The 12,403-nt window shown below is 46.9% G+C and overlaps 1 protein-coding gene across 3 annotated transcripts in view; it reads left to right on the top strand.

The window, feature by feature from the left end:
• The window catches only part of AXIN2 (axin 2), a 57,684-nt gene that overhangs the window by 18,081 nt on the left and 27,200 nt on the right, over positions 1-12,403 (top strand). For all 3 annotated transcript variants that reach the window (XM_033961922.1, XM_033961924.1, XM_033961923.1), the window contains exons 4-8: positions 2,243-2,345; positions 8,927-9,067; positions 9,341-9,828; positions 10,530-10,703; positions 11,783-12,013. In XM_033961922.1, coding sequence (XP_033817813.1) covers positions 2,243-2,345; positions 8,927-9,067; positions 9,341-9,828; positions 10,530-10,703; positions 11,783-12,013 — 1,137 coding nt within the window. The remainder of the gene's footprint in view (positions 1-2,242; positions 2,346-8,926; positions 9,068-9,340; positions 9,829-10,529; positions 10,704-11,782; positions 12,014-12,403) is intronic.

The raw sequence follows: 12,403 nt of genomic DNA, 5'->3' as shown, positions 1-12,403 counted from the left end.
AGCGACTCATAACATAGAACCCAGCTTCACTTAGGTATAGTTCGGGTTCCTCTTTCCCACATGCGTCACTTTGCTCATGCTCACATTAAACGTCATCTGGCACTTTGACGCCCAGACTCACAACGTCCTCTTGCAATTTTTCACAATCCTCTTGCCATTGAACAACTTTGTATCGTCAGCAAATTTAATTATCTCACTAGTTATTCCCATCTCTAGGTCATTGATTTAAATGTGTTAAAAAGCAATGGTCCCACCAGAGACCCCTGGTGAACCCCATTATTTACCCTTCTCCATTGAGAATATTGACCGTTTAAACCCACTCTCATTCAACTAAGGGCAGTGTCTCCAAATGAGTTGATTAGATGTATACTGTGACCCTAATGAACCTTGCACCCTGAGGCAAGGTGTGCGAGTGTGATCTCTGTTTTAAGATGCTCTTTTAGAGCTTACACTTCCCCCTCCGTATTCGCGGTGGTTAGGGGCAGAGACGGCCCGCGAATATAAAAAAAAAAAACCCGTGAATAATATTCGGGCCGGTTCTGCCTGGCTATTTTAAGCCCTGTAAGCCCCCCCTTAAGCCTTACCTGGTGGTCTAGCGGGTTTTCAGGCAGGAGCTATCTTCCCACGCTCCTGCCCCGTGCAGATCGCTCACAGGAAATGGCTGCCTTGAGCTCCCGTAGTCTGTCGAGCCATTACCTGTGAGCGATCTGCACGGGGAAGGAGCGTGGGAAGATCGCTCCTGCCCTGAAAACCCGCTAGACCACCAGGTAAGGCTTAAGGAGGGGCTTACAGGGCTTAAAATAGCCTGAAAAAAGAAAAAGGAATTTTAGGTTTAAAATCGCGAATAAGTGAATCCGTAGATACGGAAACCGCGAATACGGAGGGGGGAAGTGTATTCTAGTGTTTGCATCTTGTTCTAGAGTGCTTCCTTCTAGAGTTTCTTGACAAAGCATGTACAGGCAGCCATATTTGATAGGTCTTCGAGGGTGAGCGTAACCAGAAGATATAAGCAAATACTTATCGCCATACTATTGAATTTGATAGACCTGTGCCTCAGTTATGGCTCTGCCTTGTCTTTACGATAACCAGCACTTAGCCTTAAACTGTAAAAAGTTTAATTTTCTTAGTTCAGCTATTCTTATTCATTCTGTGCTGAGAATTTCATGCATCTGGAGGAGGAAAGGTGCCTTACTCCTTTTAAGCAGTAGCTTCTCTCTCTAATATTGTGTTTTCCGTGGTGGTTTAAAACTGATTTGCTCGTTAGTTTTCAAAGTAGGAAGCCATATTGCATTGTTTCAGCAAAGCTTTCTTGAGAAATCGCCATAGTCTGCCCATCAAGTCTGCCCACTCTACTGACCCACCCCATTAAGTCTGAGTGCTAATGACCTAGTTCCTTAACTCGACCCTCGTAGGGATCCCACGTGGATGTCCCATTTTTTCTTAGTCGAGCACGCTGGTGGCCTTGATCACCTGCACCGGAAGTTTGTTCCAGTGATCTACCACCCTTTCTGTGAAGAAATACTTCCTGGTGTCGCCACTAAATTTCCCTCCTCTGAGTTTGAGCGTTGATGATGAGAAACAGTGACGGCGAAAAATAATTTGGCTGCCTCTGTTAGTGCCTACCTCGGTCGCCAGGTGAAATTGCCATTTCTGCTTTTCCTGAAGGGTCTTCCAGTTTTTATGTTGTAAATATCCTACCCCCAGTTTGAAGACACCAAGTCCCTTGTGTTTTTGGCAGCTGCTTTCAAATCGGGCATTATTGGCTAAGAAAGTTCCATTCGTTGCTCTGCCAGGAATGTGCCGTCATCCTGCCCCTCTCCACTATTCTCTCTGAAGTCTCAAGAAAGCAACCCCGGTCATGTAACCACTCCACCTTATGTGTCATGCAAGATAGACCAGGGTAATGTGAAACCACGGGCGAACCAATCTTGTTGCTCATATGGAGACTTTTAGCCCAGTTTGGAATTGTGAAATGTTTGTTGCTATCAACATTCATTTTCTTTGCCTGGTCATTCTCTGTTTCCCATCTGTTTACAGCTCATCGAGAACAGATTTTTGGCCCAAGCAAATGATTTGGCATGATGAAATATGAGGTGGAAAGAATGTTTGGAATGCAAGGCCAACTTTATTGTGGGCTGATGTAGTGTGAAGACAGTTTTGGAAGGGGTGTCTTGGTTTGTTGTAGAAGAATTTGGAAGTAGAGTTTTTGGTTGATTGCCGATGTCTTGTTCAATGTTTGCAGAGATGGGGTCCCTCCGTATCGACTTGGGAGCAAGAAGCAGCTACAGAGAGAGATGCATCGTAGTGTGAAAGCCAATGGACAAGTTTCTCTACCTCATTTTCCAGTAAGTGTAAAAGGTGGTGTAGACCATGAAGTGGGAACTCGCTTTAACCAATGAAATGTATCTCCAATAAGAAGGAATGTTCCAACTCTAGAATGATACATGAGACATATTTAGGGAGGGCCAAGAGGGATGGAGGGAGGTTTTAGCTGAGGCTTCATCTTGATCCCACTCCTTTGGGTACCAGGGGTTCTAATGGTAGTATTAGCTATGCTTTTTTCCTTACCCCAAACTCGATTGCCACTCTACTATTGCAAACTGTGTGCCGCGGCAAGATTTCGGGAGTGCTGCGAGACGCTGGTGAGGAGGAGAGGTGCCAGTGCTGGCTCACTGCTTACAAGACGAGCCTCTTGGCGGCAAGAGGCAGGTCCTGTCGGCAGTCAGCTGGCACCTGTCCTCCTCGCAGCACTCCCGGAATCTCGCCGCGGCACACAGTTTGCAATACTAGAGTGGCAATTGAGTTTGGGGTAAGGAAAATAAAACCGGCGTGGTAGTTGCAGACTTGGGGCTTGTCTGGAGGGCCTCAGCGCATGCATGCGACATCATCGTGTCGCCGTTCATGCGTTTCCGGATGTCCTCCTGCCGCGGCCCTGAGTTTAGTGCGCCGTGGCTTTAAAAGGTTTGCGGAGCACTGCTCTAGATCAGTGGTTCTCTGTCCTGGAGGGTCAGTCGGGTTTTTGGGATGGCCCTAATGAATATGCATGAGAGAGATTTGCATATAATGGAGACGACAGGTCATGCAACTCTTCCCCACACGTATTCATTAGGGCTATCCCAAAGACCCGACTGGCCTGGTGGTCCTCCAGGACAGGGAAGGGAACCACTGCTCTGGGAGTTTGGCCGAGTTATGGGGCTGTAGTTTTAGAAGCCACTGAGGCAAATCTATAAGCTTGCGCCAAGAACTAGATGCAACTTACGCGCATCAAAGGTACCTTTTTAAATTGCCATTTTCACGTGTGAGGCAAATCTATAAGCTGGCGCCAAGAACTAGATGCAACTTACGCGCATCAAAGGTACCTTTTTAAATTGCCATTTTCACGTGTGAGACAAATCTATAAGCTGGCGCCAAGAGCTAGATGCAACTTACGCGCATCAAAGGTACCTTTTTAAATTGCCATTTTCACGTGTGAGGCAAATCTATAAGCTGGCGCCAAGAACTAGATGCAACTTACGCGCATCAAAGGTACCTTTTTAAATTGCCATTTTCACGTGTGAGACAAATCTATAAGCTGGCGCCAAGAACTAGATGCAACTTACGCGCATCAAAGGTACCTTTTTAAATTGCCATTTTCACGTGTGAGACAAAATCTATAAGCTGGCGCCAAGAACTAGATGCAACTTACGCGCATCAAAGGTACCTTTTTAAATTGCCATTTTCACGTGTGAGACAAAATCTATAAGCTGGCGCCAAGAACTAGATGCAACTTACGCGCATCAAAGGTACCTTTTTAAATTGCCATTTTCACGTGTGAGACAAAATCTATAAGCTGGCGCCAAGAGCTAGATGCAACTTACGCGCATCAAAGGTACCTTTTTAAATTGCCATTTTCACGTGTGAGGCAAATCTATAAGCTGGCGCCAAGAACTAGATGCAACTTACGCGCATCAAAGGTACCTTTTTAAATTGCCATTTTCACGTGTGAGGCAAATCTATAAGCTGGCGCCAAGAACTAGATGCAACTTACGCGCATCAAAGGTACCTTTTTAAATTGCCATTTTCACGTGTGAGACAAATCTATAAGCTGGCGCCAAGAACTAGATGCAACTTACGCGCATCAAAGGTACCTTTTTAAATTGCCATTTTCACGTGTGAGGCAAATCTATAAGCTGGCGCCAAGAACTAGATGCAACTTACGCGCATCAAAGGTACCTTTTTAAATTGCCATTTTCACGTGTGAGACAAATCTATAAGCTGGCGCCAAGAACTAGATGCAACTTACGCGCATCAAAGGTACCTTTTTAAATTGCCATTTTCACGTGTGAGACAAATCTATAAGCTGGCGCCAAGAACTAGATGCAACTTACGCGCATCAAAGGTACCTTTTTAAATTGCCATTTTCACGTGTGAGGCAAATCTATAAGCTGGCGCCAAGAACTAGATGCAACTTACGCGCATCAAAGGTACCTTTTTAAATTGCCATTTTCACGTGTGAGGCAAATCTATAAGCTGGCGCCAAGAACTAGATGCAACTTACGCGCATCAAAGGTACCTTTTTAAATTGCCATTTTCACGTGTGAGGCAAATCTATAAGCTGGCGCTAAGAGCTAGATGCAACTTACGCGCATCAAAGGTACCTTTTTAAATTGCCATTTTCACGTGTGAGGCAAATCTATAAGCTGGCGCTAAGAGCTAGATGCAACTTACGCGCATCAAAGGTACCTTTTTAAATTGCCATTTTCACGTGTGAGACAAAATCTATAAGCTGGCGCCAAGAGCTAGATGCAACTTACGCGCATCAAAGGTACCTTTTTAAATTGCCATTTTCACGTGTAAGTGATTTATGCTGCTGCTACTATTTTAATTATTTCTATAACATTACTAGGCGAACTCAGCGCTGTACACATGATATGCAGGTACTATCTCTGTCCCTAGTGGGCTTACAATCTAACCCCCTTTTTTACTAAGGTGCGGTAAATGCGATGCGTTCATAGAGTAACGGGCATTTAGCGCACCTTAGTAAAAGAGGACACAAGTTTGTTGTTTTTTTGTTTGTTTGTTTGTTTTTGTACCCAGGGCAATGGAGTGTCAAGCGACCTATGCCCACGGTCACAAGGAGGCCACAGGGGGTGCTTTAGGGCAAAGGGGTTATGAGTTAAAAGCAACCTCGAAATGGTGGACTTATAGTCTGGACTTTGAATACTGTAATGTAGCGCCCAAGTGCTAGGGCAGAGATCTCAAAGTCCCTCCTCGAGGGCCGCCATCCAGTCGGGTTTTCAGGATTTCCCCAGTGAATATGCATTGAAAGCAGTGCATGCAAATGAATCTCATGCATAGTCATTCGGGAAATCCTGAAAAACCCGACTGGATTCCGGCCCTCGAGGACCGGAGTTGCCCACCCCTGTTCTAGGCCATTCCCCCTCCCCCCCCCCAATTAAGCACTGTCAAGAGGGTACCTTTCCCTTCCCCTTTCTATACACTTCATGATTTCTTACGATACAGAGTGAGAGAGGTGCCAGTTCCCTTACGACAGGGGTCTCAAAGTCCCTCCTCGAGGGCTGCCATCCAGTTGGGTTTTCAGGATTTCCCCAGTGAATATGCATTGAAAGCAGTGCATGTAAATGGATCTCCTGCAGATTCATTGGTTTACCACACACTGAACAATTTCGGGATTTATAATATCAATTCAATAGCTCTACTATATTAAAATATATTTTCTAAATACAAAGAGCTATATTTGTTACAAATTTATAAACTAAAATTCCACACATTCATGAATTACTTCTATTTATTTTATACTTTTTAAAAAAAAAAAAATATTTTTTCACCCCCACACACGTGTTAATACTTCATATCATATAAATATATACATAAATAACTTACTAAAACCTTCACAACCTAACCAACCAACCAAGTAATTCATGAATGTGTGGAATTTTAAGTTATAAATCTGTAACAAATATAGCTCTTTGTGTTTAGAAAATCTATGCATATTCATTGGGGAAATCCTGAAAACCCGACTGGATTGCGGCCCTCGAGGAGGGACTTTGAGACCTCTGTGCTAGAGTGCGCAGCTCCGAGGTGGATTGAAACATGGGAGGCCCATAACTTATAGAATGCTCTTGGCTCTGCGTGCTATTGGCATATTTAGGTGTGATTATTTACAACTGCCTTTGAAATGTCTAAGGTTGGACGTGCCAGTTCGGGTGTGCCCAAGTGCCATTCTAGAATTGGCGCTAAGTGCACCCCGTTATAGTTCCTAAATTAAGGCGCCAAGTCGGAGAACTGCCTCCATATGTTTACATAGGGCCAGATTCGGCATAGTGCAATCGAAGCTGCACGCACGGATCTGTGCACGTTGCCGATTTGCGGGCAAAACTTAATGAATTAGTGAGCCAAGCAAATACGTTCATTGGCCTTAGTTAGAATGTGCACACACAGCTTTCTGAGAGTGGTCTATGAAACTCTGCGTGCAAATTCTAGTGTGTAGATCTCAGAAGGGGGTGTGGCCAGGGGAGGAGCATAGGCAGATTGTGATCTTTTCCTGAAAGTTAGGCGCACTGTTTTTTGAATATGCCCAATCCATGCACAACTTAGGAATGAATAGGGGTTACCAGTTTTTCACAAATGTAAAATCCGGACCCCTCTAGACCTGCCCCCAGGCCCGCCCGGTTCTACCCATCCCCGTTACCACGCTCCAGCCTTGCCCCGCCCTCTTCAGCCTGCTCGTCTTGGTCAGGAGGGCATCCGTGCATGCACGGATTCTCCTCCCGACGCAATTTGCTTTTCAGAACCCGGACAAAGTACCGGGCTTTGAAAAGCCGTCCGGACATGCCCTCTTCAAAGAGGACGTGCCCGAGTAAATCTTGATATCCTGTAACCTTAGGAACGGGTATTTAGGCCTCATTTTCAAATGTGGTTAGTCAAACGCACGGGTGCTATGTGTGATTCTGTAAACTGCGACTAACTTTGGAGGCATTTTATAGAATCATGATAAGCGCTGTCCTTTAGGCTTCATATATAGAATATGGCCCACAGATCTCGAGGGCTCTTGAGAAGGCCTGAGGCCTCTACTGTATATTGGGCAAAAATTTAATCTTGAATCATATTTGCTATCTAAGCTACATCGCCCCCGCCTCACTCCTTTTCGGTACACCGTCCATAGCGCGCAGGGCATTGACACGCTGACAATTCCGCTCCATTAAATGCGCGCAGCGGCAGGAATTGTCGAGGCAGAATTGTAAGTGTAGTCGGGGGGGGGGGATTGCGGCAATGTTGTAATTCGGCAGCATGAGTTGTAAGTGTAGTGGGGGTTCCCCCACACTCGACGAGAGCGCGAGTGTTTATGGGGTTCCCCCCCACACCTCCCTCAAAGTGCGAGTTGTAAGTGTAGTTGAGGAGTTACCCCCCCACACCCCCTTAACAAGAGCGTGAGTGTTCCCCCCCACAACCCCCTCTCAGAGCGCACACGGGAAGGCGTAAGGGTGGCGCGCAAATGTCGGGGTGGAATTGTCGGCGGGCCAGTGTCCTGCGTGCATTTGATGGGTCACCCTCCTTATCCTATCTCCCTTGCTGAGTCTAGTTCAGGCTCTCTTATGAGGCTTGGTCGAATCGGTGGTTTGAGGGAAACTTTGCATACTGTCACGTACATGCTCTTAACATTTAAAAAAAAAAAAATTTCTTTTTATCCATTAATTGAAGACGAGATCTTGGATGATATTTTGTGATTTTTGCGTGTGCAGTGTTTCTTTTCTTTGGGAAAAGAAAATTCAAAAGTTTTTGAGCTTGTAAATTAGATTATGTTGGCCTGGGGCGTGCAAATCGACTTTCTCCACCAGACAGCGCTTTGATCAAGCCCTGAATAGAGCCAGCTTGTGTAAAAGTGACAACTTCCAGCGGCGTGGCCTTTTTTTTTTTTTTTTCTCCCCCCGCATCATTTCTGGAGTTAAATGGTTGCCGTGGCAAAGGGCCCTACCTCATTTTGCAGGCAGGATGCTAGGGAAGGGGCTGATTACGCTGTTCGCTTTGGGGGGAGGGAGCCAAAATAAATACAAACAAATTTTTAGTGTGGGGGGGGGAAGAGGTTAATGGCAGATGACATGAAGAGGAGAGAGAGAGGGAAGAAGTCAGTGGGGGTTTCGTGTGGCTCCTTGCACTGGCAGATGCAATATTTTATTTTTTTTTTTTTTTGGGGGGGGGGGTCTTTTTATGTTTCTGTTCTCTGGTTGGAGACATCCTCTTTTTCCCTTGATGGATCTGCTTCAGGCAGGCGAAATCCCAGCAATACTCCACCGGTAGCCCAGAGCAGTTTTTTTTTATTCCAAGCTCTGTACAAAGAGAGTTGGGGAGAGGGAGAGGTAGGAGGGAAAAGATCAGGGACACTGAGACAACACTACCTCAAAGGTGCCCAGTGTGTAGCCAAGAAATAAATTACCACATCTTCTCTGATCTGGAGCCGTTTCACTTCTTTTTGTCCTCTTCCCTCCCTCCCCCCCCCCCCCCAGTTTTCAACTCCTTTCTGTTTATATGCTACTTTCCTTCTTCAAGTAAAAGTCTCTCTCCCTCCCTCCCTCCCTCCTCCTGAGTTTGGGATTTTTTTTTTTTTTTTGATGTTTGACAACAGTCTTTGAAGATTTTTCTGCTTCAGAGTAGCTACTGATGGGCTGGTTGTACTACAGAGAGAGCAAGCAGGGGCTCCTCGGAGCGCAACCAACTGGTCCAGCCGTAGGCAAACGCTGACGGGAAGGATGTCGCTCCATGAGGCCGCAGCGCTGGCTCATAAAAATCCTAAGCCGACCGTACCTGCTCACGGTTCTCCTTTCATCCCGACACGGAAGCATTGCGACGCTCGCGCTAAGCATTTGCCCTGTGCGCCGTCCGAGCTAAACCATGGCCCATCACGCCTCTCCTTCTCTGCCCTCTGTAGAGAACGCACCGTCTTCCTAAGGAGATGACCCCAGTGGAACCAGCCGCCTTTGCCGCCGAGCTCATCTCCAGGCTGGAAAAACTGAAGCAGGAGCAGGAAACCATGAATGACCTGGAGGAGAGGCTGCAACAGATGAAAGAGGTAGAGGGGGGTGTTTAACGCCTCATGTGCCCCTGGGAAGATTTGGGGATGCTGTGGGGGGGGGGGAGGGGTTCACCTGTGTGTTAATTTGCAGCTGCTGTGTCTGGGAGGGAGAGTCAAGGTTTGAGATGATCATATAATTTTGCTATAACATAAACAGAATTGATTTCTCTCTCTTTCTTCCTCTCCCCCACCTCCCCCCTCCCTCCCGGCTTGGACCCGTTTCTATCTCTGATGTTGCTTTTCAGTGTCTTCTCATTATGTTTTGTAAAGGATGAAGAGAGAGAGGAATTGGAGCTTTCTGTCGGTCCACCATCCAGTCAGGAGACGGCAGCTGTTCAGCATCCACTGACCCTCCTGCCGTCGGGCACCTGCGAAGATGACCCTCAAGCGATCCTGGATGAGCATTTGTCACGCGTACTAAAGACCCCCGGCTGCCAGTCCCCCGGCGCAGGGAGGTACAGCCCTCGCGCCCGATCCCCCGACCCGTTCCGTACGGGGAAGATGCCGCCGTTGCTGGCGCCCCCGCCCTCTTGCGTGCAGCTCAACAACAGATTCATCACCAAACAGACGACCAAGCACGTGCACCATCACTACATCCATCACCACACTGCTCCCAAGACGAAAGAGCAGATCGAAGTGGAGGCGGCTCAGAGAGTGCAGTGTTACTGCGCCAGCGGTAGCGATTACTGCTGCTTCCTAAAGAGCAGGTTTCCTTCGAAAGCTTCGGACTTGCCTCCCGGCCAGCTGGAATCGTTTGGGTAAGCTGCTGAATCTCTTTATTTTTCTCACTTACAAATAGGGGGGCCCTAGATAAATGGATTTCAGGCTGCACGGCTTCCGTTGTATAGCGGTTTGTATTTCCCGTATTTTGGCTGGTTAATAAACCCATTTTGCAGCAAGCATATGTGTGTGGAAGCATAGACACTTCTCCCGCCGTATTCGCTGTGATAGGGGATTAACAGAACCGCAAATGTAGGAAAACCGTGAATAACTTTTTCATATGTTATTCGCTGTTTTCTGTTAAAAGCCATCGCGAATATAACGAAACTGCGAATAACATGGTGGGAGGCCTGGCCTGTTCCTGAAGGAGAGGCAAAACACGGTGAAGAAAGTGCTGGGAATCGGCGATTTCTCTATGCAAGTTGATGTAATTTGGGGAGGAGAATTCAGCAAGCTAAAAACCGTGAATAATCGAAACCGCGAATACGGAGGGAGAAGTGTGCGTGTAGATAGCATTGTCTTCAAAAGAACAGTGCAATGTCTCGTCTGCCAATGACGCGGCTGAGTATGTGCGCTGAGAGCCTGAGATGGGATTTAAAAGAAGGCGTCAAAAGCTATAGGCGGTTGCCTCCTAGGGCTGTATCGGCAGCAACAGGCGTATTAGAACAGAACAGCCATTCTGTTGGCAGGTTACTCAGCTGCGTATGTGGCTTTTTTTTTTTTTTTTTTTCCCCTGTAGAAGCAGAAACGGCACATTGGGTAGGAGGAACAGCAGGAGTTTAACGGACAGTCCGATATTCGCAAGTAGCGAAGGAGGCGTATCCCAGCTCCCGGGCGACGAAACGGATCGCTTGCAGAACGTCAGGCAGTGGATAATGGAGAGTGACCGTCAAAACAAGCACAAGCCCCACAGGTAAAGAGAGCCTAATGGCGATTCCGTTACACTCTGCAAAAAGCAAGCAGCGTTGCGCTTCCAGTGGGCTGAGCTCAGGGTTATGTCTGGCAGAAGTTCACCTTCTTATTGTAAGGTTTTGTTTTTTTTTTTGCAAATGACTTTTTTTTTGTGTGGGATTTTGGGAAAAGTCTGCATTGATTCTGCATTTGGTGATAGGGGTTTGACTGAGTTGCCTGGGGTGTGCAAATAAAAAGGTGCCTGCCCCAAAGAGCTTAGACTGAACCGTAGTGAACCGATAGGCTATTGAATCTTGGGACTCTTTCTGTGAACAAAATTTAGGGTTGGTTTGCCTGCCTTCCTCTGGAACAGCATCTGTTCTGTCCTGAGAGTGTGACGTAGTGGTTAGAGCTACAGCCTCAGCACCCCGAGGTTGTGGGTTCAAATCCTGTGCTGCTCTTTGTGACCCTGGAAAAGTCTCTTAATGCTCCACTGGCCCAGGTACATTAGATTGTGAGACCACTGGGACAGATAGGGAAAATGCTTAAAATACCTGCATGTAAACCACTTTGGGTGTGGTTGTATAACTTCAAAAAGATGGAATACAAGTCCCAACCCCTTTCCCTGATGTCATAATGCGTGTCAGAAACCCAAATAGTAGCAACATTCCAGAGCTCATATTGTGATGTCATAATGCCTCATTCCACCAATGCCTAAGAGCCAACCTCATCAGTGATGTCACAATGGCTTCATTGTTCTATACTTGGCTCACTTCTGATATTGTATCAGAGGAGAGTGTGGTGCAGTGGTTAGAGCTAGAGCCTTGGCACCCTGAGGTGGTGGGTTCAAACCCCATGCTGCTCCTTGTGACCCTGGGCAAGATAGACTGTGAGCTCACAGGGTCAGATAGGGAAATATTCTTGCGTACCTGATTGTAAACGCTTAATACACCTTGTCCAAGCAGTATATAAAAATCCCATTCCCTTCTAAAAGGGGGATCAGAGGCTGGTTTATTGACCCTAGGGGCAGGGGTTAGATGGGAGTTTCCTTGCTTCCACTTGGTGACCCAACATTTCCTTTCTGTCTCCTTGTGTTTGCAGTGCCCAGAGCGCAAAGAAGGTCTGTACGTCAGAGTGTGTGAGAGGGCCAGCCACAGAGCGCGCAGGACGCCATCACCAGTGGGGTGCAAGTGGGCTCCCTCGAACCATAAAGCCAGCTCATCCCTTCATTCAGGACCCTGCCATGCCACCTCTAACACCTCCCAATACGCTTGCCCAGTTGGAGGAGGCTTGCCGGAGGCTAACGGAAGTCTCCAAGCCCCAGAAGCAACGGTAGAGTTTATAAATTAGCATTACCAAAATAATGTGATATTTAATCTAATCTAATGTTCCATTTGTGTGTTAAGAGGGGTTTAGAGGGGGAGCTTAAGGAGGAGGGCCTTGACAGTGAGGGAGAAGAAGGGAGCGAAGAAAAACTCGATTTGGGGGTGGTTGGGTAGTGTACGATTGCCAGTTTTCTGAAATTGGACACCTCGTGTTGTAGAAGTTCACTAGCCTAGGGCATAAATTTCCTTAGGCGTTCACTGCGGCATCTTTAGCGTCCCTTCTCGATGCTGGTACTTTGGCTGCTGAAGAGGTAGAAAGGAGCTACCGCATAGCGCTCTTGGGCCAAGTGGCCTTATGGTCACTATATCAGAGTAGTAGAACCCCGTTATCAAAACT

This window comes from Geotrypetes seraphini, chromosome 10 (assembly GCF_902459505.1).
Source record: "Geotrypetes seraphini chromosome 10, aGeoSer1.1, whole genome shotgun sequence".
NCBI lineage: Eukaryota > Metazoa > Chordata > Amphibia > Gymnophiona > Dermophiidae > Geotrypetes > Geotrypetes seraphini.
This window is presented reverse-complemented; position numbering and strand designations above follow the sequence as displayed.